This window comes from Oncorhynchus keta, chromosome 35 (assembly GCF_023373465.1).
Source record: "Oncorhynchus keta strain PuntledgeMale-10-30-2019 chromosome 35, Oket_V2, whole genome shotgun sequence".
NCBI classification, from domain to species: Eukaryota; Metazoa; Chordata; class Actinopteri; order Salmoniformes; family Salmonidae; genus Oncorhynchus; species Oncorhynchus keta.
Genome location: NC_068455.1, coordinates 55,861,048 through 55,888,580, shown reverse-complemented (window position 1 = coordinate 55,888,580; position 27,533 = coordinate 55,861,048). Strand labels below are relative to the sequence as shown.

Here is a 27,533-nt window from a genome sequence, read left to right as displayed (position 1 = left end):
TGTCTATCATATACTGTACTCTGTACCAACTTCTGCCTACAATTGTAGAAATTGACCAACAACATGCACATTTCCAGATATAATAAGCAGTAATACAATCAGGGCATGGCAAAGGACATGGAGAGCTCTGCAGTATTGATGTATTACATTTGAATGTGCATTAGATGGCAACAAGATCATTTTGTACAGCAATTTCATCAGGTAACATGAATACAAAGCCGGCGAGAGGTGGTTAGAATAGGATGGGAGGCCAAGAGTCCGTGTGGCCAATAGAGAGTCAGAGTCCCGAGTATGGGAACAAACATAACATAGACTATCCCATGTTGGGTAAACAAGCAAGTTCATAGTCAACAAAGCACGCAGAAGTGGTGAGGCAAATAGCATAAAGCACTTTCGAAAAATATAACAACTTGGGGCTAGCCATTGTAAGTTCAGAGTCACTCGCCTCAACAGTGCATGTGTGCCGGAGGCGAACGAAAGCTTGGGAGAGAGAGGGGAGTGTGGCGGGGGTACCTATACCAGACAGGGTGAGACAACCAGGGCAGATGGTGAACAAATTGCCAGATGGAATCCAAGCAGTAGTGCAGCAGGCAATGGGAGTAGGTGTCACACCCACTTGGGATAAGCTTTTTTCGGGAGGCAGATTCCTTGTAGAAAATTCCATCTAACTAGTTAACATAGCTAGCAAGTCTCTGTCTGTCTTTTTCATGTAGAACAGGAGGTCATTAGCTAGCTAAATATTTTCAGTATCGTCCAGACATCCAAACAAAGTTGTCCCGCGTGGCTCTTGTATTTTGGGTGGTGATACATGCATCTTAGGGGGCGGTGTATGCACCTTAAAAGCTGGATACGATCCACCAACTCAATCTCAAAGAAGAGCCACAGCCAAACTGTACTTTCAGCATTCCCCGCAGAAGGCCAGACATGATTCAAACGCAGCAACAGGTTCCAGTTATACAGCTAGTTAGCTTGTTTGTGTGTTTGTTGTGTGTACTTCACTTTGGCTTTGTTTGCAATTTTATAGTCCTGCGGTAGCGCCGTCATATGGTCTTTACCTCATTTTCAAGGTGTAATTTTCTCAGTTTTTATTCATAGACACAAAAATGTATAGACAAAAAGTGATGAGAGAATGTAGCTATTTTGGAATGTAACAAAATATCACAACAATTCTTGTAACTTTGTCTCCTTTATTGACGGTTGTTTCACATTAACAAGAGAATGCAGGGTTTGAAGCTTTCAGTGCTTTTCAGACTCTCCCTAAAGGAAGATAAACATTAATAAACTAATGGAAAGTGCAATTTACATCAACCCTACACACTCAATTACGAGTATCATCTTAAAGTTAAGTCCAAGACATTCCAAACACTGAAAAATACTATTGTACCAGAAATGGTTATTTATTTTAACATAAAAAACTAGCTGCTTACATGAGCAGTCAAGGTGTTCATGGGCTTACTTTAGGCCGTACAACTACACACACAGCTTCGTTAAGGCAGCTTAATAGTCAATCATAGAGGTATTAGGCAGAGAAGGTGGAGGAGAGAAGGCTTAGTTTGTTGCACTAAATGATGGATCATAACTTCCGACACCGGAACAACGTTTTGAGGATATACCGATGGGATCATGCTAAACAAAACACAGCTGACAGCAGAAAATATTTTTAGTAATAATAAGCATTGTGTGGGGGGCTAGCCAAAAGATGAGCATGTCAACCTAGTCCATTGAACCTGATTTGTTATTTGGTGCAGATATGATTATAGAGGTGGTCATTGGCAGGCCAAAGCTGTAGTGTAGAATCACAGTGTCTATGTGAGAAGAATGTGCATATTTTCAGCCACTCTAATGTTGTATCTTGTCTCATCCTTGGAAGACATGGTTTTGGTACCATTAGACAGTGTTGAGGTTTCCAGCTACTTGTTGACCCCAATGACTGTTAAAGGGTGTATTCTCCGGCCAAATTGTCTGAAATGATGGTCAACAGTGTTACTGATGTTGCACAGCCAGTCAACTATGCATTGAGAAGGTGAATGCTGATTTTGACCCAGCCCATTGAAAATTAGTACTGAATGTCAAGGTTAAAAGTGGTATCAGGTTATTGGCCATCACATAGCTTGACAGGGGGGTGCTATAGTGAATCATTAACTAATACTGACCACAATTAAATAGCACAATGAAAAGGTACTAGTTATAGGGGAGATTTCAGGTTTCTAAACCATTTCTCAAGTTAACATTTCTTTTTTTGTGGAATAGCCAGAGGTAAAGGCAGAAGTTGGGGCTGTGGGAAAAACAGAGGTTGGGAATGTGGACAAGCCTGAGGCTGGTTTTCTGGCTGGGGCTTATTGGCGAGGATCATCTGGGGCAGGGATCCTTTCCAGGCTGGGCTCCATGCCCCAGATCTCCCGGGCGTACTGGGAGATGGTGCGGTCGCTAGAGAATTTACCACAACCGGCGATGTTGTGGATCACCATCTTGGTCCATTCTTTGGGGTTCTGTTGGGATGGATCGGAAGAGAGGGGAATTAAAACCATTGCAGAAGGAAGGAATACTGTTATGTTATGTATGTGGAAAAACTCAGAGTTGACAGGGGAATAGTCAAGTCACGTTTTATTTACAGTGCATTTAAACAGATCTTAACACACTTTACAAAAAAAAGAAAGAAATTAAGAAAAACTAAAACAATAGATATTCAGTCTATGAAACACTGACCTTGTAGAGAGCACTGACTTTGTCCTGACATTTGATGTAGGCTTCGTAGTCAGCGAACACCTTGAATCTGCAACACAAACATCATGCTCGGTTAGACATTGTGTGGCTGCGTGTATATCAGTTGAGTACAGTGTGTCAGCATTTGGGTATTCTTTCGGTGACTCAGCTTTTTCACCCACCTGTCATGATGCAGTAGCATGTTGACAATGTCCTTGAAGAGGTCATGCTGGTCGGGGCTGAAGTATCCACCAGCGATCTGGTCCATGGCCAGCTTCAGCTCAGGAATGCGATTGTAGTACTCCATGGCATCATATCTGGAAGATGGATAAATTACTAAAGAAGAGGATACATTTATAAAGAAGATAAAAATATATTTTTTCCATTATGTCATTTTTCAACCTATCATCATTTCCAAGTCACCCCCCTGCTTCCGTTCCATCCTTCACCATTACAAACGTCTTGGCTTCCTCACCATACTTTACCAAGTAAGCATCCTTCCATGTCATCCATAAGTTCTCTCTATAGCTATCATCCAATGCCAATCTTTTTGTCTTCTCCACCATCACTAACCAGAACCTCTTTGTCCTTCCATCCATCCATCCATCCACCCACTCACACCCTCCACGGTCTTACCCGCTCTTGTCCATGGCGTCCACGTCATCCACCCTCATACCAAAGATGAAGAGGTTCTCCTCCCCGGCCTCCTCAGCCATCTCTACGTTGGCTCCGTCCATTGTGCCGATGGTGAGCGCTCCGTTCAGCATGAACTTCATGTTGCCAGTTCCAGACGCCTCTGTGCCAGCTGTGGAGATCTGCTCAGATAGATCGGACGCAGGGATGACTGGGTAGAGAGAGAAAGAGAGATGGGGGGGGGCGGGACAGGGATAAACAGAAGTAGAGAGATGAGACCAAGCCGAGAAAGATGCGTCTTAGAACCTTTAACAAAATTTGGCGGCGCTGGCGAGCGTGAAGTCTTAAACGAAGAAGGAAGACATGGAGGGTTACTTAGCTCCTATGGGAGCATAAAGAAAGAAACCAATAAGTATGTGACTTTTTTTTACTTTTCTCGGCCAGAGTGACCTTGTAGTTCTCCAGGAAGATGACTTTGAGGCGGTCGCCCACCACCTCGTCGTGGTTGACAATATCTCCAACGGCCGTGATCAGCCTGATGATCAGCTTAGCAGTGTGGTAACCAGGGGCAGCCTGGGGAAAATGGAGAAAAACATATGGAAGCACATGGATGCCAAAATCTCATACAGGGTAGCTCAAAAGATTAGCCTGGTCCCAGATCTGTTTGTGCTGTCTTAAAAACTATAGTCGTTGTCTCCATAGGAGTTGGCAAGACAGCTCAAACAGATGTAGGACCAGGCTAACAAAATATATCTATGATTAAGACTTTTACAATACACTGTGTGTCCTTGTTATGTAATCACACTTTAATTGCTACTCACCTTTCCTCCAATCATGATAGTCCTGGGGGTCCAATTCTTGTTGGGCTCCTTCTTGATGCCTGATTGAAAAAGAAGACAGGCTAACTTGGTTTACTGAATAATGTCTCTCACTAGAGCTGTGAAAGAATGGAGTACCACTCACGGTTGTAGAGAGTAATGATGTGCAGGCAGTTAAGCAGCTGCCTCTTGTACTCGTGGATCCTCTTGACTTGAACGTCGAACATGGAGTTGGGGTTGATCTTCACCTTGTAGTGCTCCTCGAGATAGGCAGACAACTTAAGCTTGTTCTCCTACATATAGAAACAGGTGTTAAGAGGAGTGATAGTCATTGTCTCAAGACGGAGATGTGGACCGAAATGACAACGACACCATATGAGAAGAGACTGTTGTGCTCTGACCTGTTTGATCTTGGCGATGTCCCGAATCAAAGAGTCGTCATCCACAAACTCCAGCAAATTCTTCAGCTGGCCCAGATCGCGGATGTAATCCTCACCAATCCTCTGCACATTCAAACATTCAGAAACACCCATGTTTAGAAGAATCTCTATCAAACACTACTGTCAAAGCCACTCTTACTTCACTTTAGCTGTATACTCCACCACATACCTCTGCAATGACTTCTGCCAGTCCAGGATTGCACATGACCAGCCAGCGTCGGGGTGTGATGCCATTGGTCTTGTTCTGGAACTTGTGGGGGTCCACCTCGTAGAAGTCCTTGAACCTGTGGACACAATGGGCGAATGATCAAATGCCCCTTCGACATCTCACTGACCAATGGGATAGCAAAGTACAGTATAGCTAACGCCAAAATAAAATAAAAAATTTTTGTACAGAGTGGCCTTGATGATGTCCGAGTGGATGCGGGCCACTCCGTTGACGGCGTGGGAGCCCACGATGCACAGGTGGGCCATGTTGATCTTCTTCTGGTCGCCCTCCTCCACCAGGGACATGCGGCGCAGACGGTCATGGTCCCCAGGGTAAAGGTTAGCAATGCGCTGAGGGGAGGAGGGACAAAGCATTTTATAGTAGTTGTACGGCCCTTCCTGTTTTGATCACGTTAGTGAGAGATGCTAGCACATAAATGTTGAGGCAATGGTTTGGACTGTATCTAACTCTTTATCCCTCTAAAAGGCTCTGCAGACGGTACGTCGAATTCAGTCTTTCATCACGTCACACTGTGCGGTGTTCCAAAATTAGATCTTGATGTCAACCTGGACAGATTGTGCAATCTGCTCCAGTTCTGTCGTCACATTCTGTGAATGGCTTGCGAGGCTATGCCAGTTGATATAGGCTACATCAACTGCAATGGTTTATTTGACCTGCACATGTGCCAGCACCAGCGGCACAAGCCTCACTCTATGCTTATGTGCGAGTGAAGTGAGTTCGGCACAACTTAAAGTATGCAATTTAGAAATAGTTTTCACATTCAAATATACACTATATAAGTATGTAGACGCCTCTTCAAATTAGTGGATATGGCTATTTCACCCACACCCGTTGCTTACAGGTGTATACAATTAAGCACAAAGACATGCAATCTTCATAGACAAACATTAGCAGTAGAATGGCCCTTACCGAAGAGCTTAGTGACTTTCAACGTGGCACCATCATAGCATGCCACCCTTCCAGTAAGTCAGTTTGTCAAATTTCTGCCCTGCTAGAGCTTCCCCGGTCAACTGTAAGTTATTTTATTGGAAAGTGGAAATGTCTAGCTCACAGAACGGGACCGCCGAGTGCTGAAGCGCGTAGAACGTGAAAAAAATGTTTGTTCTCTGTTGTAACACTCACTACTGAGTTCCAAACTGCCTCTAGAAGCAACATCAGCACAAGAACAGTTCGGTCAGGAGCTTCATGAAATGGGTTTCCAGCCTCCCGGGTGGCAAAGTGGTCTAGGGCACTGCATCGCAGCGCTAGCTGTGCCACCAGAGACCCTGGGTTCGTGCTCTGTCGCAGCCGGCCGCGACCGGGAGGTCCGTGGGGCGATGCACAATTGGCCTAGCGTCGTCCGGGTTAGGGAGGTTTTGGCTGGTAGGGGTATTCTTGTCTCATCGCGCACCAGCGACTCCTGTGGCGGGCCGGGCGCAGTGCACGCTAACCAAGGAATCCAGGTGCACGGTGTTTCCTCCGACACATTGGTGGTTCTGGCTTCCTGGTTGGAGGTGCGCTGTGTTAAGAAGCAGTGCGGCCTGGTTGGGTTGTGTTTCGGAGGACGCTTGGCTTTCGGCCTTCGTCTCTCCCGAGCCCGTACAATTGGATACCATGAAATTGGGGAGAAAAAGGGGATAAAATAAAAATAAATAAATGGGTTTCCATGGCCGAGCTGCTACACACAAACCTAAGATCACCATGCGCAATGTCAGGCGTCGGCTGGAGTGGTGTAAAGCTTGCCGCCATTGAACTCTGGAGCAGTGTAAACGCATTCTCTGGAGTGGTGAATCACGCTTACCCACCTGGCAGTCCGAAGGAGAAATCTGGGTTTGGCGGATGCCAGGATAACGCTACCTGTCCGAATGCATAGTGCCAACAGAAAAGTTTGGTGGAGGAGGAATAATGGTCTGGGGCTGTTTTTCATGGTACGGGCTAGGCCCCTTAGTTCCAGTGAAGGGAAATCTTAAAGCTACAGCATACAATGACATTCTGGACGATTCTGTGCTTCCAAATTTGTGGTAACAGTTTGGGGAAGGCACTTTCCTGTTTCAGCATGACAATGCCCCCATGCACAACATGAGGTCCCTACAGAAATGGTTTGTCGAGATCGGTGTGGAAGAACTTGACAGGCCTGCACAGAGCCCTGACCTCAACCTCATAGAACACCTGTCTGAGGATTTGGGAATTCTGACTGTGAGCCAGGCCTCATCGCCCAACATCAGTTCCCAACCTCACTAATGCTCCTGTGGCTGAATGGAAGCAAGTGTCTGCAACAATGTTCCAACATCTAGTGGAAAGCCTTCCCAGAAGAGTGGAGGCTGTTTAGGCAGCAAAGGGGGGACCAACTCCATATTCGACGAAGCAGTTGCCTGCATTCTTTTGGTGTCCGAACTCAGAATTAAATAGGCTTCCCCTAAAGAACATGGTCGCTGAACATTTATTTTGATTGCTGATTTTGTACAAATCCCACCAGGTAGCCTGATTCCAGATGTATCACATAACAAATATTTTCAGGGAAATCATTCTTCTTTCAAAGCATGAAAATGTTTAAAACAAACCGTTAGATTAATCTGACTATTCACAATAATCGTCAGGTGCCTTGTGGCTGAGGTCAGTCGCCAGGATCGGCTTGTAACATCAGCCACACTATACGATAAAGGCTCAACATTTCAGACACTGACAGAACTTTGTTGGAGCCTACGACCACACGTAATGGTACTTAATTAGCAGACCTAGACCCTGTCACACTGAATGAGCCAAGATGTCCGACAATCGTTTACGACAAGAATTTGCACATGATATAGACATTTTGTCTGAGACTGCAAATTCATGGCATAAGACGGCTAAAATTGTACAGTCTGGTGGTTTTAAGACCCATGCCTTTATTATTTGACCCACACTGTAATATGGAGTGAACATTTGGATGTCTCTCTCACTCTCTCTCACTGTCTTTCTTTCTCCCACTCCACCCCCCTCCCTCCCGCCCTCTTCCTCTCTCTACCTCCAGGTGGCGTCGGTTGATCTCGAAGATGATCTCCAGGTGTCTGGGCAGAAGGTTTTGGAACAGGTCGATTGGCCAGCGCTCCAGGGCTTCAGGCAGGACTGTATGGTTGGTGTAGGCACAGGTACGAGTAACGATGTCCCAGGCCTGAGAGAGGGGTAAAACACAAAGATGCATGTAGAAGGAAATTGTGAGAGGAAGAGGCTGTGAGAGGAAGAGGCTAAGCGAGAGGTTTCACTCTTGCCAAAAATCTGTCCAAAACAAGTCCAATGTGTTTCTATTGGCTTATTTTAGACCTAAGCTTGTGACCTTCCTTCCCGCCTTTGGGACAACAACTCCCATTGTTAGGGCAGAGACATGAGCAACTCGTCATTATATAAAGATCACTGCGAGCATTCCCCTTTTCGTGGTGAGTATTCGTTACACTTCTATTTTTTGTGCAACACTTTTGCTTAAGCAGGGGGACCAGCACTGTACCTTCTCCCATGTCTGGTGCTCCGTGTCCAACAGGATCCTCATCAGCTCAGGGATGGCCAAGGCAGGGTGGGTGTCGTTCAGCTGGATGGCCACCTACAATATGGGCAAGAGAGAGGACATCAGCACAATAGATACGATGCAGTTAGGGAAGGAAACTTTTGCATATAGTCTCACACTCCGCCATTGTGTCTTTGGCATAGTACCGTAGAGTGGTCAATGAACAAAGACATATGGAGAGTATATGGTGCTTTGATACATATCGTCCGGTTACAACAGTCTAGGACGCTAAGGATATCTATTGTATCGAGCTTACCTTGTCAGGTAGGGTGGACAGGTCCACACGCACAACCTCGGTGGAGCCAAACTTTGAGGACTTGAAGCGACGGACAATGTCCTGCAGAGTGGCCGCCACCACAAAGTACTCCTGCTTCAGACGAAGCTCCTTGCCCTCGAAGAACTAGGGTCAAACACAGATCCACAGTCCATCCCACTTGTTTATTATGAATTCCTCATAACAGTGCATTGACGGCTGGGTAAATAAAAGTTACATAAACACTAGGTTCTACTCACGTTGTCATTAGGGTAGAGGACACGGGAGATGTTCTCAGCCAAGTTCCTGTCCAGCACAGCCTGAATGTAGCCGCCAACATTGACTGTAGAACGACAGAAAAACGTCTGGTCTCATCGTACATTTAAAATGCCTTGCACTAGACTGTTTTCCAGCTCCAATCCTGACAATCTGACTGGTCAATTAGCTGACTGACAATACTATTACAAAGGTTGTAAAGATGTTGAGCGATGCATAATTGAATCAGCAGGTTCAAGCGGTAAACCAGGCAAGCCCAAACAGTCCAGAAGTAACTCACAGTCTTTCAGGTTGAAATCACATGGGGCCTTGGCGGACCATAGTCTCATGGTGTTCACAACGTTGTTCCTGTAGCCAGGGACTGGGGTGTCATAAGGAAGGGCCAACACTACCTGTCAACATAGCAGGGTCATGTAATGTTTAGTTTTGGCTACAATGATGACTATTTCTATGTTGTATCCTTTCTATGTGGCCTCTCACCTGTGTGTCAACCCATTTCACCCCTTCGGGGGTGTGCTCCACTCTGCCATAGAAGTGGACAGGTCGCATGTACTCGGGGCGGGCCTTCTCCCAGGGGTTGCCGTAGCGCAGCCAATCATCAGCCTCCTCCACCTGTGAGGAGATGTCAGTCACTACAATGAACTATGAGTTCTGATTATACAGCATCATGACTCTACTGTGAGTAGATGACAAAAATGTGAGAAATGATTCATCAAATAAGTGGACCATCTAAAGCACATGACTCCAACAAGCACTGGAAAGTACCATATACACTCACAGACATGTACATAAATATAATCAACTTTGCCAGTCAGTCAAACTACCTGCCAGCCATTGACAATTTTCTGGTTGAAGATGCCAAACTCATAGCGGATGCCGTAGCCGTAAGCTGCCAGCCCCAGAGACGCCATGGAATCTAGGAAGCAGGCTGAGAGCACAGGTGGGGGGGGAGAGATGAGGTGGGGGTTTTCCTGACCACTGCCTGAGCATCACTGTCATTGGCTACACTATTTGTGCAGGGAAGAACCAGTGAGGTAACTAACCGGCGAGCCGTCCAAGACCACCATTTCCCAGGCCGGCATCCTCCTCAATGTCCTGCAGCTCCTCCATGTCCAGACCCAACTGTTGAAGACGAAGATACATTGTTAAGATTTATAGTACTTTATTAGCCACCATACAGGATGGGAGCTACCTTAGCGTAATAAGTCAAGCTTTAGCATCTGAATACAAGGGGATGGGGCAGTGTTCAATCTCAGAGTAGGGCCACGTACCTGAAATTATTATATAATCAGAAAGTATTCTTGAATCTTACATGGAGTGTAAAAAAAAAAATGCACTCATTGTCAGTGTCATTAATGTTCAATGTGCCAGTTTCATACCCTCCACAGTGTATGTCACAGACAATGTACTAGGTTGAGGTAACTATGATGGGACACTGTTATGGCCCAAAGGCCTATCCGTCAGTCACCTGATAGGTGGCCTCATCACAGGCATTCTCCAGTGCCAGGTTCACCATGGTATTCTGCAGGGTGCGCCCCATGTAGAACTCCAGGGACAGGTAGTACACACGCTGGAGAGGAGCAACAGAGGAAGGTACATCAAGGAAAGTGAATGCAATACAGTACAGCGCAGAATACCCTCTGCATTAAAACACACCTTCAGCCATCCAACAGTAGTGTGCCACCATGTGGTAGCCCTGAGAAATGCAACATTATCTCTGCCTCTCCTATTCTTCTAGAGAGGAAGCAGCTGTAGCCAAGAGGGGAGAGCCGGTGCTGCCAAAAACAGCAGATCTATACTTGGCGACCCGTCAAGCAACAGCTCTTTCTGAGAGAGCATTGGAATGAGTTCAACTAACTCACAAGCCTCTACTAATACCGCTAGTGTACACCAACAACTGTTTCAAAAGACAAAAGTTCTTTATAACGCACTTGGATTCATCCCATGGTCTCACAATAACCGACATAAAGAGTGCTGCAAACAGTGGCAGTTCGTTTACTTATGTCCGTATAGGATGTCTCTGCAGCTTGTCTCCACCTACTAGAACGTCACCGAGGACATACAGGTTTTTACATCATATTCTCATTCAGATCCATGTATGGGGTATGTAACTCACACTGAAGCTATGCAATGAAATCATAATGAAATCAAATACATTTTTGTCACATGCACCAAATACAACAGGTGTAGACTTTACCGTGAGTTCAAAAGTAAGAAAAGAAAATAATACTTTTTTTTCAAGGAAATAGTAACACAAAAAACAACAATAACGAGGCTATATACAAGGAGTTTCTATTGTTTTATTTATTTAACCTTCATTTCACCAGGAAAAGCCCATTGAGACCCGGAATCTCTTTTTCAAGGGAGACCTGGCCAAGAAGGCAGCAACAATCAACAACTGCTGGTGGTGAAGGAGACCAGACTACAGAAGTAAAGAGGGAGTTTACCCAAAAGGGCTTTTGTGTATGAACACATACAAATGTAGCATTCTGTGCATATAAAGTCAGGTCCAACCTACCATTTGGTACAATGTGCAATGGTGGGTGAGTGACTTGGCATTTGTAATAAAGAGCAAGGATGCATGATAAACAGAGTCCAGTCTCTGTAAGGAGTACCAGTACAGAGTCAATGTGCAGGGGTATGAGGATGTTGAGGTAATTGAGGTAATGTACATGTAAGTAGGGGTAAAAGTGACAAAGCAATCAGGATAGATAATAAAAAGAGTAGCAGCAGCCTATGTGAAGAGTGTCTATGTGTGAGTGTTTTGTTTGTGTCAGCGTATATAGTGTGTGAGAGTAGTATGTGTGAGTGTGTGGGTCGAGTCCAGTGAGTGTGCATAGAGCAAGTGCAAGAATGTCCATAGAAAAAAACGGGGACAATGCAAATAGTCTGTGTAGCCATTTGGTTAACTGTTCAGCCGTCTTATGGCTTGGTGGTAGAATCTGTTCAGGAGGTTTTGGTCCCAGATTTGGTGCTCTCGTACCGCTTGCCGTGCGGTAGCAGAGGGAACAGTCTATGACTTGAGTGGCTGGAGTCTTTGACAATTGTTAGGGCCTTCCTCTGACACCGCCTGTTATAAAGGTCCTGGATGGCAAGGAGCTCGGCCTCAGTGATGTACCGAGCCGTACGCACCACCTTCTGTTGCTCCTTGCGGGTCAAGCAGTTGCCATACCAAGCGGTGATGCAGCCAGTCATAATGCTCTCAATGAGCATGGTTACATGCACATAATAATGCAGTTATTGTGGATAGTCAGGTTAATATAATAGTTAGTTTAAAACGTTTACATGCTTTGCAAGAAGAACGATTTCCCTAACAATCCTGTTTACATGGACACATCTGAAATCAGGCTACCCAATGGGAACTTTTGTTAATGCAGAACATCGGCAAACAAAATAAACGTTCTCGCACAGTGACCATGTTATTTCTGCAAAGACTATTTGATTCTGAGTTGGGACATGCGAGATGTGTATGTGAAAACGATTTATAAGATGCATACCTACAGTTTTTCCTAACTCACTTCACTCGCACATAAGACGGAAGCTTGCGCTACCCGGGACTGGCCTGGTACATGCGCAGATCAAATCCACCACTGGAACGCCGATTAAGCTGTTTACATGTCCTAATAATTTGAAAGATTGCTCGCCGTATGCTTACTTCGATTATGACCTAATGCAGATTAAGATAAGCAGAGTAAGATGTTGACATGACTAATGTCAAACTCGGCCTTCTTCTATAATATTGAATTATTCGTGTGCATGTAAACATACTCAATTGTGCAGCTGAAGAACGTTTTGAAGATTTGAGGGTCCATGAAAAATCTTTTCAACCTCCTGAGGGGGAAGAGGTGTTGTCGTTCCCTCTTCACTACTGTGTTGGTGTGTTTGGACCATGATAGGTCTTTAGTGATGTGCAAACCGAGGAACTTGAAGCACTTGACCCTGTCCATTACAGCCCCGTCGATGTGAATGTGGGCTTGCTCGGCCCTCCTTTTCTCCTTTTCCTGTAGGCCACGAATAGCTTCTTTGTCTTGCTGACGTTGAAGGAGTTCTTATTGTCCTAGCACCACACTGCCAGGTCTCTGACCTCCCTGTAGGCTGCCTCATCATCATCAGTGATCAGTCCTACCACTGTTGGGTCTTAATGATGGTGTTGGAGTCGTGCACAAACCTGCAGTCGTGGGTGAACAGGGAGTACAGGAGCGGACTAAGCACGTACCCCTGAGGGGCCCCGTGTTGAGGGTCAGTGTGGTGGATGTGTTGTGGTCTACCCTCACCACCCGGGGGTGGCCCATCAGGAAGTCCAGGATCCAGTGTCAGAGGGAGAGTGATGAGTGATGAGCTTGGAGGGCACTATAGAGTTAAATGCTGAGCTTTAGTCAATGATCAGTAGTCTAACAGAGGTCTTCCTTTTGTCCAGGTGAGAAAGGGTAGTGTGGAGTGCAATAGAGATTGCGTCATCTGTGGATCTGATGGGGCGGTATGCAAATTGGAGTGGGTCCAGTGTATGTGATGATGGTGTTGATGTGAGCCATGTCCAGCATTTCAAGGCATTATATTTTTAGAGATGTGAGTGCTAAAGGGCGATAGTCATTTAGGCATGTTACCTTGACATTCTGGGGCACAGGGACTATGGTGGTCTGCTTGGAACATGTAGCTATTACAGACTGGGTCAGGGAGAGGTTGAAAATGTCAATGAAGACACTTGCCAGCTGGTCAGCACATGCTCTGAGTACCCATCCTGGTAATTCGTCTGGCCCTGCGGCCTTGTGAATGTTAAATTGTTTAAAGGTCTTACTCACATATACTACAGAGAGCGTGATCACACAGTTGTCTGGAACAGCTGATGCTCTCATGCATGGTGGTGCAGTGTTGCTTGCCTCAACGTGAGCATAAAAGGCATTTACACTTTGTCTGTTTGATGGAGGGCGTATCGGAATTTTTTATAAGCGTCCAGATTAGTCTCTCGGTCTTTGAAATCGTCAGCTCTATCCTTTAGCTCAGTACGGTTGTTGCCTGTAATCCATGGCTTCAGGTTGGGATATGAACGTAAGGTCACTGTGGGGACAACGTCTTCGAGGCACTTATTAATGAAGCACTAATTAATGCTAGCAAAACAGTCTTGTAGTTTAGCCTCTGCTTCATCGGACCACTACCGTATTGAGAGCGTCACTGGTACTTCCTGTTTGAGATATGGTCACATTTGGTAAATGGAGGGCAGGGGAGAGCTTTGCAAGCGGGGCTCTACCCAACAGAGCTGTGTGCGGAGTAAAGGTGATCTAGAGTTTTTATGCCTCTAGTTGCAAATGCCTCTTCGCTTCATTATTTCTAAGGTCACTACTTTTTATTTATTTATGATTTCAAAAAAATCTTTATTGAACTAGGCAAGTCAGTTAAGAACAAATTCTTATTTTCAATGGACGGCCTAGGAACAGTGGGTTAACTGCCTTGTTCAGGGGCATGCTCTCAAAGCTCGGGGATTCGATCTTGCAACCTTTCGGTTACTAGTCCAACACTCTAACCACTAGGCTACCCTGCCGCCCCACTTAAGTGATAATGCCCTCGAAGCCGGTGTTTGGAGGATATATTGGCATGGGTATTGTTAGGCCCCAGAAGAAGTTGAGGGCCGGCAAACCGTGCCAATATATCCTTCAAACACCGGCTTTGAGGGCATTATCACTTTTATACAATGGGTTACTATCTTATTTAAATAATGATTTACATATTTTTATTTAAAAAAATGTTATTTTGATTAATTTATTCATACTATGTCATATAGTCCCTACACAAATCTAAGGTTGCTACCCAAGCCGGCTGGTCGTTCTTTCTATCGGTTTGGTTGCCAGAGATGCAACCCAGTCGTTCAGTCTTTTTGTTCTGTATCTATGGACGCGACCCAGTCGTTCGTTTCAAATGTTCCATTGCCATACTGGCGGGCATCATTCTTATCCCTTGCTTGCTAGCTAGCCAACTACGGCTAACTTACAGTCACGTCAAAGCAGCCAGAATAACAGTAAAGTAGCTGCATTTGCATTTGTTTAAGCTGTTTTCTAGTTCCATTTATTTGGATACATCCATCCCTACATAGAAAATGTGCTCACTCGTCAGGGCACTGTTGTTCAGAGGAGCTAGCCAACAACACATCTAAAACAATCACTTCAAACTGAAGCTGGAAAGGCTGCAAACTTCCTGCCACCCACCACCCGCCAACCCCTCTTTTACGCTACTGCTACTCTCTGTTCATCATATATGCATAGTCACTTTAACCATATCTACATGTACATACTACCTCAATCAGCCTGACTGTATGTAGCCTCGCTACTGTATCTAGCCTGTCTTTAGACTGTTGTTTTATTTCTTTACTAAACCATTGTTCACATAATACATTTTTTACACTGTTGGGTAGAGCCTGTAAGTAAGCATTTCACTGTAAGGTCTACACCTGTTGTATTTTCTGCGCATGTGACAAATAAACTTTGATTTGATTTACAAAGAAATGTCAATTAAAACATGTCAAACGAAACGAAGTGCGGGACACAATGCAGATGGCCCGGTTAGCCAATGTGCGGGAGCACTGGTTGGTCAGCCCAATTGACGTAGTATGTACACGAATGTATAGTTAAAGTGACTATGCATATATGATAAACAGAGAGTAGCAGCAGCGTAAAAGAGGGGTTGGAGGGAGGCACATAATGCAAATAGTCCGGGTAGCCATTTGATTACCTGTTCAGGAGTCTTATGGCTTCGGGGTAAAAACTGTTGAGAAGCCTTTTTGTCCTAGACTTGGCACTCCGGTACCGCTTGCCATGCGGTAGTAGAGAAAACAGTCTATGACTGGGGTGGCTGGGGTCTTTGACCATTTTTAGGGCCTTCCTCTGACACCGCCTGGTGTAGAGGTCCTGGATGGCAGGCAGCTTAGCGCCAGTGATGTACTGGGCCGTACGCACTACCCTCTGAAGTGGCTTGCGGTCGGAGGCCGAGCAATTGCCGTACCAGGCAGTGATGCAGCTGTAGAACCTTTTGAGGATCTCAGGACCCATGCCAAATCTTTTTAGTTTCCTGAGGGGGAAATAGGCTTTGTCGTGCCCTGTATATATCTATAAAAATGATGCCAGCTGAGTCATGATTTTGACTGGCTGAGAAACGCTGGCTGCCTGTCTGTCTCGTCCCGACTCCCGACACGTTCATTACTATGGGACAGCTGAAGATAGAATTTGAATACTGAAACAATAACGTTATATATTTAGCCTGTGATAACTTGTGGAATAGACACTGACTGGAATGCGGTTTTAACCAATCAGCATTCAGGATTAGACCCACTCGTTGTATAAAGTGCTACAACATAATTGATCGGGATGGTGTGTTTGATATCCTAAATGAAGAGTTAGGAGGGAATGACACCCGAGACTTCGATTGACCTGTGACATTTCAAATGGGTTTTTTCCGACAATAGGAGGGCATGCAAATGAGGACATGGAAGACAGAGCTCCCGACTGTCTCATTGAGTGTGACCATGATAAAGTGACAAAGGCATCTAGTCGCTTGTTAAAAATAGTCGCATTAGTGGCCCCTTCTAAAAGGTTAGAGCGACTAGGGAGGGAGATGCCAATCATTGGTGGAGATGGGGTTACATAAACACTCTAAATAACAGCAGTGTTACAACTATTACTACAGCTATTAAATGCATTTGTAAACATGAAGACTTTGGGAAGAATGGATTGATTATGAGAAATTACTATTATAGGAAAATGGGCCGAATACCAAAAATGTAATTGAACTCTAGATGACCAGGGGTTATCAACTAAGGATTCGTGTAAACAAATGATTATTTATATTTCTTACAGGGCATGGAGGTATTGGTCAAATATGGTCTCAGGGTCTTTATTGATCACCGTGTTGCAGGAGACCTGCTTATGCCGATAATGACTTTACGTTTTACACCGATTCATATAAACAGAGTAAGGCATTTATATGACTAGTAATGTCAAAGTCAGGCCTACTGCATGGCCGTACACAGACCTTTCAGGGCGCAGGTGCTCAAAATGATAAAAAGAGCACAATCCCCCCTTTTTTTGACTGATTGCTTTTTAAAAAAATCTTTAATGCTCTTTCGATTTATAAATAATAACTTAATAATTTAATATTCATAATCTTCTAACTCATGATAAATGTCAGGCTGGCTTGTTTGGATATTTTAGTATATTGTGGTCTGTGTTGCTGCTGCCCTGACACACATGTCAGGGCAGTTGAGTCGGAGGCCTCATTGATGCATCTGATCCTCTCTCTTTCTGCCTCTCTCTGCTGCGTGTACCAGCCAACCAGACCGAATATTGATGATGTAAATCAAGTGTTAATCAAATGTTTTGCTGCTGTTGCAGTACTGTTGATATTTAAACTAGGTAGCTAGCTATACACTGGACCGGTGACTACATCTCAAATTTGAATACCGGACAGCAGAAAAGCATGCGCAGCCAGGTAGTTCAAGATTAACGTCTATCCATGTCCTAAGGACGTCGGGAAATGCCTTCAAAACAGGCCACTGGGGCAGTAGTGAGCACTGTTACCATCAAGTAGGCTTGAGTTTTGTTAGGCTGACTCTGGATCAGAAGGTTGTGCGTTCGATCTCCATCGTGCAAGCTGGTTTTTGGTTTTAACCCTATCCCAAAACTTAACCCTTACAGTAACCATTTGGAATGAGTGCCTAAACTTACGAGCAGCAGGAGCAACAAAAACACTTTGAAATTTGACGTTTGAAGTAACTGCAAATAAAAAAAGTTTGGAAGGGGTGGATAAACATCTAACTCTGCCATAAGACTGAGAGCTTGTTTTGTGCGTGCGAGCTCTCTACAGGCCAGAACAACAGGCGCAACAAAAGGACTGGGTGGGGGTAGAGGGTGGCGAACTTGAAGATGTCATGACGACTTGCGGGCAGTCAGTTCAGAACAATGCCAAAACCTGTATTCAAAAATAAAATTATACCACCACCCAAAAGGGCACTTGGCGAGTGGGACGGCAAAGGAGCAAGAGGGAGGCACAGGTAGACCCCTATCTGTGTACGTGCCTGGCCTACTGCCATAAGCAGTTTAATATTGAATTATTAGAGTGCATATAAACATACTCATTGATCAGTTTTCTTGATGCTACATGTAGTTGTTAATTGACATGGAATTTTTTGCAAATTCTGTGCACTTGTTTTTTAATGCGAATTAAGTCCCACTTTTGAGTTAATACTGCTTGCTTGTTTGTCTACTAACTATCTACTCTATTGTTTATGTGATGGTGCCGGAGGGGAAGGATGCCATCTTATTGGCTCTTAACCAACCATGCTATCCTGTTTGTTTTTTTTGCGTTGTTCATAACTTGTTTTGTACATAATGTTGCTTCTAATGAGCTTCTGGACATCAGCACTGCGATTTCTTACCTCAAACTGTATGAAGAGTTCTTCTTCACTGAGTCGGACGGGAGGGATATTATACAAACACCCCAGATCCCTGTTATTCGCTGAAGAAGGAAACTGAGATTTCGCGGAAAGAGATCAAGGTACCTTGTGAGGATCAGGCGACGAGTGGCTAATCTGCCTTTGCCTTCCGTCCTGCTAGCTAGCGTTCAATCGCTGGGAAATAAATGGGACGAACTGAAAGCATGTTTATCCAACCAACGGGACATAGCTAAAGAATGACATTGAGAACATACAGCTGAAGGGTTATACACTCTATCGGCAGGACAGAACAGCAGCCTCTGGTAAGACACGGGGCGGGGGCCTATGCATTTATGTAAACAACAGCTGGTGCACAATATCTAAGGAAGTCTCAAGGTTTTGCTCGCCTGAGGTAGAGTATCTTATAATAAGCTGTAGACCACACTATCTACCTAGAGAGTTTTCATCTGTATTTTTCTTAGCTGTCAACATACTACCACAGACCGAGGGTGGCACTAAAACCGTACTCAATGAGCTGTATACTGCCATAAGTAAACAGGAAAATGTTCATCCAGAGGCGGCACTCCTAGTGGCCGGGGACTTTAATGCAGGGAAACTTAAATCAGTTTTACCTCATTTCTATTAGCATGTTAAATGTGATCAACTTTACTCCACACATAGAGACGTGTACAAAGCTCTCTCTGTCTCAGTCTGTATTGCCTACATGTTTCAAGCAGACCACCATAGTCCCTGTGCCCAAGAACACTAAGGAAACCTGCCTAAATGAATACCGACCCGTGGCACTCACATCTGTAGCCATGAAATGCGTTGAAAGGCTGGTCATGGCTCACGTCAACACCATTATCCCAGAAACACTAGACCCACTCCAATTTGCATGCTCCACCAACAGATGTGATGCAATCTCAATTGCACAACACACTGCCCTTTCACACCTGGACAAAAGGAACGCCTATGTGAGAATGCTATTAATTGACAACAGCTCAGCGTTCAACACTATAGTGCCCTCAAATCTCATCACTAAGCTAAGGACCCTGGGACTAAACACCTCCCTCTGCAACTGGATCCTGAACTTCCTGACAGACCGCACCCAGGTGGTAAGGGTAGGTAACAACATATCCGCCACGCTGATCCTCAACACGGTGGCCCCTCAGGGGTGCGTGCTCAGTCCCCTCCTGTACTCTCTGTTCACTCATGACTGCACGGCCAGGCATGACTCCAACACCATCATTAAGTTTACTGATGACACAACAGTGGTAGGCCCAATCACCGACAACAATGAGACAGCCTATAGGGAGGAGGTCAAAGACCTGACCCTGTGGTGCAAGGAAAACAACCTCTCCCTCAACATGATCAAGACCAAGGAGATGATTGTGTACTACAGGAAAATGAGGACCGAGCACTCCCCCATTCTCATCGACGGGCTATAGTGGAGCAAGTTGATGTTGGCGTCTACATCACCAACATCACACTTTAAAAATTCATATTGTTATCTTGTTGCTATATTTGCATAGCTTCTTTCATGTAAACGCATTTAGCATATTGCTACGGATTGACCATTTCTTTGTGGATTTTGATGTGTGCTTGGGGTAGAGGTCGACCGATTATAATTTTTCAACTCCGATACCGATTATTGGAGGACCATAAAAGCCGATCCCGATTAATCGGCCGATTTAAAAAAAAGAAAAACATGTATTTGTAATAATGACAATGACAACAATACTGAATTAACACTTATTTTAACTTAATATAATACATCAATAAAATCAATTTAGCCTCAAGTAGAAAATGAAACATGTTCAATTTGGTTTAAATAATGTAAAAACAAAGTGTTGGAGAAGAACGTAAAAGTGCAATATGTGCTATGTAAGAAAGCTAACGTTTCAGTTCCTTGCTCAGAACATAAGAACATATGAAAGCTGGTGGTTCCTTTTAACATGAGTCTTCAATATTCCCAGGTAAGACGTTCTAGGTTGTAGTTATTATAGGACTATTTCCCTCTATACCAGTTTGTATTTCATTAACCTTTGACTATTGGATGTTCTTATAGGCACTTTAGTATTGCCAGTGTAACAGTATAGCCTCCGTCCCTCTCCTCGCTCCTCCCTGGGCTCGAACCAGCAACACAACAACAACAGCCACCACATCGAAGCAGCGTTACCCATGCAGAGTAAGGGAAACAACGACCCCAAGGCTCAGAGAGAGTGACGTTTGAAATGCTATTAGCGAGCGCTAACTAGCCAGCCATTTCACTTCGGTCACACCAGCCTCATCTCGGGAGTTGATAGGTTTGAATTCATAAACAGTGCAATGCTTGACGCACAACAAAGAGCTGTTGGCAAAACCCACGAAAGTGCTGTTTGAATAAATGTTTACGCGCCTGCTTCTGCCTACCACCGCTCAGTCAGATACTTACAGTGCCTTGCGAAAGTATTCGGCCCCCTTGAACTTTGCGACCTTTTGCCACATTTCAGGCTTCAAACATAAAGATATAAAACTGCATTTTTTTGTGAAGAATCAACAACAAGTGGGACACAATCATGAAGTGGAATGACATTTATTGGATATTTCAAACTTTTTTAACAAATCAAAAACTGAAAAATTGGGCGTGCAAAATTATTCAGCCCCTTTACTTTCAGTGCAGCAAACTCTCTCCAGAAGTTCAGTGAGGATCTCTGAATGATCCAATGTTGACCTAAATGACTAATGATGATAAATACAATCCACCTGTGTGTAATCAAGTCTCTGTATAAATGCACCTGCACTGTGATAGTCTCAGAGGTCCGTTAAAAGCGCAGAGAGCATCATGAAGAACAAGGAACACACCAGGCAGGTCCGAGATACTGTTGTGAAGAAGTTTAAAGCCGGATTTGGATACAAAAAGATTTCCCAAGCTTTAAACATCCCAAGGAGCACTGTGCAAGCGATAATATTGAAATGGAAGGAGTATCAGACCACTGCAAATCTACCAAGACCTGGCCGTCCCTCTGAACTTTCAGCTCATAAAAGGAAAAGACTGATCAGAGATGCAGCCAAGAGGCCCATGATCACTCTGGATGAACTGCAGAGATCTACAGCTGAGGTGGGACACTCTGTCCATAGGACAACAATCGGATATTCGGATATTCGGATATTGCACAAATCTGGCCTTTATGGAAGAGTGGCAAGAAGAAAGCCATTTCTTAAAGATATCCATAAAAAGTGTTGTTTAAAGTTTGCCACAAGCCACCTGGGAGACACACCAAACATGTGGAAGAAGGTGCTCTGGTCAGATGAAACCAAAATTGAACTTTTTGGCAACAATGCAAAATGTTATGTTTGGCGTAAAAGCAACACAGCGCATCACCCTGAACACACCATCCCCACTGTCAAACATGGTGGTGGCAGCATCATGGTTTGGGCCTGCTTTTCTTCAGCAGGGACAGGGAAGATGGTTAAAATTGATGGGAAGATGGATGGAGCCAAATACAGGACCATTCTGGAGGAAAACCTGATGGAGTCTGCAAAAGACCTGAGACTGGGATGGAGATTTGTCTTCCAACAAGACAATGATCCAAAACATAAAGCAAAATCTACAATGGAATGGTTCAAAAATAAACATATCCAGGTGTTAGAATGGCCAAGTCAAAGTCCAGACCTGAATCCAATCGAGAATCTGTGGAAAGAACTGAAAACTGCTGTTCACAAATGCTCTCCATCCAACCTCACTGAGCTCGAGCTGTTTTGCAAGGAGGAATGGGAAAACAAATTCAGTCTCTCGATGTGCAAAACTGATAGAGACATACCCCAAGCGACTTACAGCTGTAATCGCAGGAAAAGGTGGCGCTACAAAGTATTAACTTAAGGGGGCTGAATAATTTTGCACGCCAATTTTTCAGTTTTTGATTTGTTAAAAAAGTTTGAAATATCCAATAAATGTCATTCCACTTCATGATTGTGTCCCACTTGTTGTTGATTCTTCACAAAAAAATTAAGTTTTATATCTTTATGTTTGAAGCCTGAAATTTGGCAAAAGGTCGCAAAGTTCAAGGGGGCCGAATACTTTCGCAAGGCACTGTAGATACTTGTATGCTCAGTCAGATTATATGCAACACAGGACACGCTAGATAATATCTAGTAATGTCATCAACCATGTGTAGTTAACTAGTGATTATGATTGATTGTTTTTATAAGATAAGTTTAATGCTAGCTAGCAACTTACCTTGGCTTACTGCATTCGCGTAACAGGCAGTCAGTCTCCTTGTGGAGTGCAACGAGAGAGAGGCAGGTCGTTATTGCGTTGGACTAGTTAACTGTAAGGTTGCAAGATTGGATGCCCCGAGCTGACAAGGTGAAAATCTGTCGTTCTGCCCCTGAACGAGGCAGTTAACCCACTGTTCCTAGGCCGTCATTGAAAATAAGAATGTGTTCTTAACTGACTTGCCCGGTTAAATAAAGATTAAATAAAGGTGTTACATTTTTTTTTTTTACAAATTTAATAAATACATTTGGCAAATTTGGCAAAAAATACCAATTTCCGGTTGTTATGAACACTTGAAATCGGCCCCCATTAATACGCTATTCCGATGAATCGGTGGACCTCTAGCTTGGGGTTATGGACTTGCTGGAAGATCCACATCCGGCCAACTTTCAGCCTCCTGGCAGAGGCAACAACGTTGATGCTGTTGACCTTAACAAGGGCCCCAGAACCAGTGGAAGCAGAATAGCCCCATAACATCAAATATCCACCATCATATTTTACAGTAGGTATGCATGAACAAAATCAAAACCCATAACTACCTACAAATACAGTGATGGACCTTTGATTTCAAGTAATGTTTAGAAATCTTCAGAAGAAGTGAACCTGCCTCCTGTTTAGACAGCTGGTTGTTATGTTTCAGATCTTGTAGACGGGTGAGGTGGTGGACTGTGTGACAGTCGAGCCCTACATGCTGGGGGACTTTGTGAATCTCACAAACAACACTACTAAAGTGGACAAGAGGTTCAAGGCCTCAGAATACGGCATAGACTTCGGATATCAGGAGACTGAAACTTGGCCGCAAGTGGATCTTCCAGCAAGACAATAACCCCAAGCACACATCAAAATCCACAAAGAAGTCTCCACACTTGAAACCCATTGAAAAAACCTGTGGTTCGAATGGAACAGAGCTGTACATAAGTGCAGACATAAGCGCAGACAAAAGACACACAAAACCCCATAATGTCAAAGTGGAACTATGCTTTTAGAAATGTTTACAAATTAATAAAAAAATAAAATCTGAAATGTCTTGAGTCCATAAGTATTCAACCCCTTTGTTATTTCAAGCCTAAATAAGTTCAGGAGTAAAAATTTGCTTAACAAGTCACATAATGTGACATAATGTGTATTCAGAAAGTATTCAGACCCCTTGACTTTTTCACATTTTATTACATTACAGCCTTATTCTAAAATGGATGAAATAGTTTTTTTTCACATCAATCTACACACAATACCCCATAATGACAAAGCAAAACCAGCATTTAAAAAATGTTTGCAAAAAAAAAAAAAAACAAGCCATGAGGTAGAAGAATTTGTCCATAGAGCTCCGAGACATGACTGTATCGAGACATGACTGTGTCGAGGCAAAGATCTGGGGAAGGGTACCAACTTTTTTTGCAGCATTGAAGGTCCCCAAGAACACCTTGGCCTTCATCACTCTTAAATGGAATAAGTTTGGAACCACCAAGACTCTTCCTAGAGCTGGCTTCTCAGCCAAACTGAGCAATTGGAGGAGAAGGGCCGTGGTCAGGGAGGTGACCAAGTACCCGATGGTCACTCTAACAGAGCTCCAGAGTGCCTCTGTGATGGTGGGTGGATCTTCCAGAAGGACAACAATCTCTGCAGTACTTCACCAAATCAGGCCTTTATGGTAGAGTGGCCAGACAGAAGCCACTTGAAAAAACAGATTCTCTGGTCTGATGAAACCAAGATTGAATTCTTTGGCCTGAATGCCCAGCGTCACATCTGGAGGAAACTTGGCACCATCCCTATGGTGAAGCATGGGGGTGGCAGCGTCATGCTGTGGGGATGTTTTTCAGCAGCAGGGACTGGGAGACTAGTCAGGATCGAGGGAAAGATGAAGGGAGCAAAGTACAGAAATATCCTTGATGAAAACCTCCTCCGGAGCACTCAGGACCTCAGACTGGGGAGAAGATTCACCTTCCAACAGGACAACGACCCTAAGCACACAGCCAAGACAACACAGGAGTGGCTTCGGGATAAGTCTCTGAATGTTCTTGAGTGGCCCAGCCAGAGCCTGGAATTGAACCTGATTGAACATCTCTGTAGAGACCTGAAAATAGCTGTGCAGCGACACTCCCCATACTACCTGATAGAGCTTGAGAGGATCTGCAGAGAAGAATGGGAGAAACTCCACAAATCCAGGTGTGCCAAGCTTGTAGCGTCATACCCAAGAAGACTTGAGGCTGTAATCGCTGCCAAAGGTGCTTCAACAAAGTACTGAGCAAAGGGTCTGAATACTTGTTTAAATGTGATATTTCTGTTTTTTATTTGTCATTATCGGGTATTGATGAGGGAAAACAACAATGTAATACATTTTAGAATAAGGCTGTAACGTAACAAAATGTGGAAAAAGTCAAGGGGTCTGAAAACTTTTCAAATGCGCTGTATTTCTATAGAAGAAGCCCATTTTTATTGTCAGCTTCTTAACTACCTCATCAATATGCTTTTTAAAAGACAGCTTTTCATCTATACAGATGCCCAGATTTTTGCAAGCAGGGACAAGATCAATATAGACACCATCCAAAGTACATATGCTTAAATCATTAGTTATTTTTTATGCGTTCTAGAGAACAACATATACTTTGTTTTACCTGCATTTAATACTAATTTCAGGTCAATAAAGTTTTTCTGTAATACAATGAAGACAGACTGTAGTTCAGATAGAGCCTGGTGAACTGTGGGGGCAATAGCATACCCAGTATTATCTGCATACAAGTGCAGGTTACATTGATCAGCAGTATCGAAAGCCTTTGAAAGGTCAATGAAGATGACAGCACAATGTTGCCTTTTATCCATACTGTTAATCATTTATAACTAGGGATGCAGCATAGATAGTGCTATGACCTGGTCTAAAACCTGTCTGATGTACAGCACATTTAGAATACATTTCAAAGATAAGTAAGATCTTAGCTGAGAAATAATCAAGAATTCTAATATTTTACCTAGGCAAGAAATTGGGCGATAATTATTTAGGGTCACCACCTTTGTGAACGGGGAGTACATGGGCCACCTTCCAATCCTTGGGGATAGTACCAGATATATTTGCCAGGTTAAAAATATGGGTTAATGATTCAGCAATCAAGGGGGCAGAGATCTGCAGCAAAAAATGGATCAAGCATATCATCCCCAGTGGATATCAGTCTTAAGCAAGGCTTCTAGCACATTACAGATCATAAATTGTTGAAATGAAAAAAAAGATTCACTAGAATTGGACAGAATCAATTTAACATGTATTTTTCCAATGTGTGTATGTAACTATTTTCTGGGTAGACATTAAATCTGCAAATGTATGATGTTATTTCTCTGTTTAATAATCCAAGATTCTCAACTAATGAACCGTATGTGATGCATTTGTTCATAACTCTTGCTCAATATTACACCCATAAAATTACTTTCTTTAAGAACATAACAAATAATATTCTGTATTTTTAAAGGTTGAATTAAATAATTACTTTGTCACATTAAAAAATATGCTCTATAAGAATAAGAAAGTCATTCAATCTATTGCTACTCTTAAAGTTTCAATATCCAGAAATCGCTCGCCATTTCCTGGTTGCTGAAATTATAATAGTTAGCCTAATTTCAGTTTATGTGACAAACCAAGCAAGTATAGTGTAGAGAATCATTGTAACTTCTAAACCGCTGTGAAATATATATTACATAAACAAAAATATTGTAGGTCGTGTACAAAACCGAAAATTAAAGACACAAAAATTTAAGAACAGGAAGCATAGAAATAGCGCACATAAAACAGATCTACCACTTCTTAGACTTGCTTTCAAAGAGAATGACAGGCCTATAACTCACATTGTTATGTGAATTTGGTCGGGTCGCCCAAAAAGTTACATATTGCAGCTTTAAGCATTTTACATGTATTTTAATGTACAACCCTGTATGCGTTTTTGTTGTTGCGTGTTTGTGATGTTTTGTGTTACAAAAATCTATACATTCTTAACAAATGTAACATTTAAATGTATATCCTTCAAAATGTATGGAATTTATATTATGGAGAGAAAAAAAATGATAACAGTATGCGAACGTGAGTAGATTATGTTGAAAACGACAGGCGTCCATCTTGGATGCTGTCTCCAGTTTATTTATCAACTCAGTGATTAAGAATGAGATAATATACAGAAATGTACTGAATGTTTTCTCATCCAGAGATGCAACATCACAATGTAGCCTAACTAGCAAGGAGCTTTGATGGAGCGCTCAATGTATAATTTGGCATTCCTTTACCATTTACCCTGCATAATCACATTGAGGATGAAATAGTCTACTTTCCCTTCAATTGATATTATATGAGCATAACACTTCTGTAATTTTAGCGTCTGAAGCGCAGAGTCTAGATTTCAGCATAATTTCACATAATGCGCAGTGATATTTCCCTGGGAAAACCACCCCCTCCCCACTTTACCCGGAGTCTGACAGAGGCGTAGGCCTACGTGCCGAAGCCTGCAATATGTGCGGAAGATTGCGATGGGACGGGAACACTGTGTCACTGCGGCAACTCGACTGCTTACCTTGGGGTCTTTCTCGTAGTAGTGCTGCTGCGTCCTGATCCATCGGCCAACCAGATGGTCGCGCACTGTGTTGGCCAAGGCGAAGTAGTAGTCCCTTTTGGTCGCCACATTTCGGTCCTTTACGAGTGTAAAGTGGAGATGGCGATTAAAATTAGTCTTGAGGTCTGAAACATTTTCCACACCTGCAAGCCCTCGCACCGATATCTGCTTTCTCTTCTCCTGGTCTGTCAATGGCTTAGGCATTTTGGTAAATGCGTATTTTATATTGTACGACTGTAGATCCGAATGGCAAATATCGACCTAGGCTGATGAGAGATGGCAAGTAACTAACTGTGTTATGCCTATGCTTGTCACAGTGTTTGCCCTGCCTCCCTCTGACCAGTGGGGATCCACGCGATAATACAGCCACAAAGTCTATATCGTAAAGCTTCAAGAAAACACAAATGT

General features: G+C 43.6%; 1 protein-coding gene across 1 annotated transcript; it reads right to left on the bottom strand.

Moving 5' to 3' along the window:
* Positions 1-1,136: 1,136 nt before the first annotated feature.
* LOC118368663 (glycogen phosphorylase, muscle form) lies at positions 1,137-27,533 on the bottom strand. Its single transcript, XM_035752953.2, has 20 exons — positions 27,087-27,533; positions 10,338-10,439; positions 9,913-9,991; positions 9,694-9,797; positions 9,350-9,481; positions 9,150-9,261; positions 8,854-8,936; positions 8,597-8,740; positions 8,284-8,376; positions 7,807-7,953; positions 4,989-5,152; positions 4,764-4,878; positions 4,556-4,657; positions 4,300-4,447; positions 4,158-4,216; positions 3,768-3,909; positions 3,340-3,547; positions 2,886-3,020; positions 2,707-2,773; positions 1,137-2,489 (listed from the first exon to the last, which is right to left on the bottom strand). Exons 1-20 carry the CDS (start codon positions 27,327-27,329, stop codon positions 2,337-2,339), a joined length of 2,532 nt encoding a protein of 843 aa, XP_035608846.1. The 5' UTR covers positions 27,330-27,533; the 3' UTR covers positions 1,137-2,336.

Bases quoted from the DNA above. Each gene is read 5' to 3' on its own strand.
- LOC118368663 (XM_035752953.2), bottom strand. From the start codon at position 27,329: ATGCCTAAGCCATTGACAGACCAGGAGAAGAGAAAGCAGATATCGGTG. The intron at 10,440-27,086 runs GTAAGCAGTCGA...GCTCCTCTCCAG, and splicing joins ACTACGAGAAAGACCCCAAG to CGTGTGTACTACCTGTCCCT. The intron at 4,448-4,555 runs GTCAGAGCACAA...TTCTATATGTAG, and splicing joins ACATCGCCAAGATCAAACAG to GAGAACAAGCTTAAGTTGTC.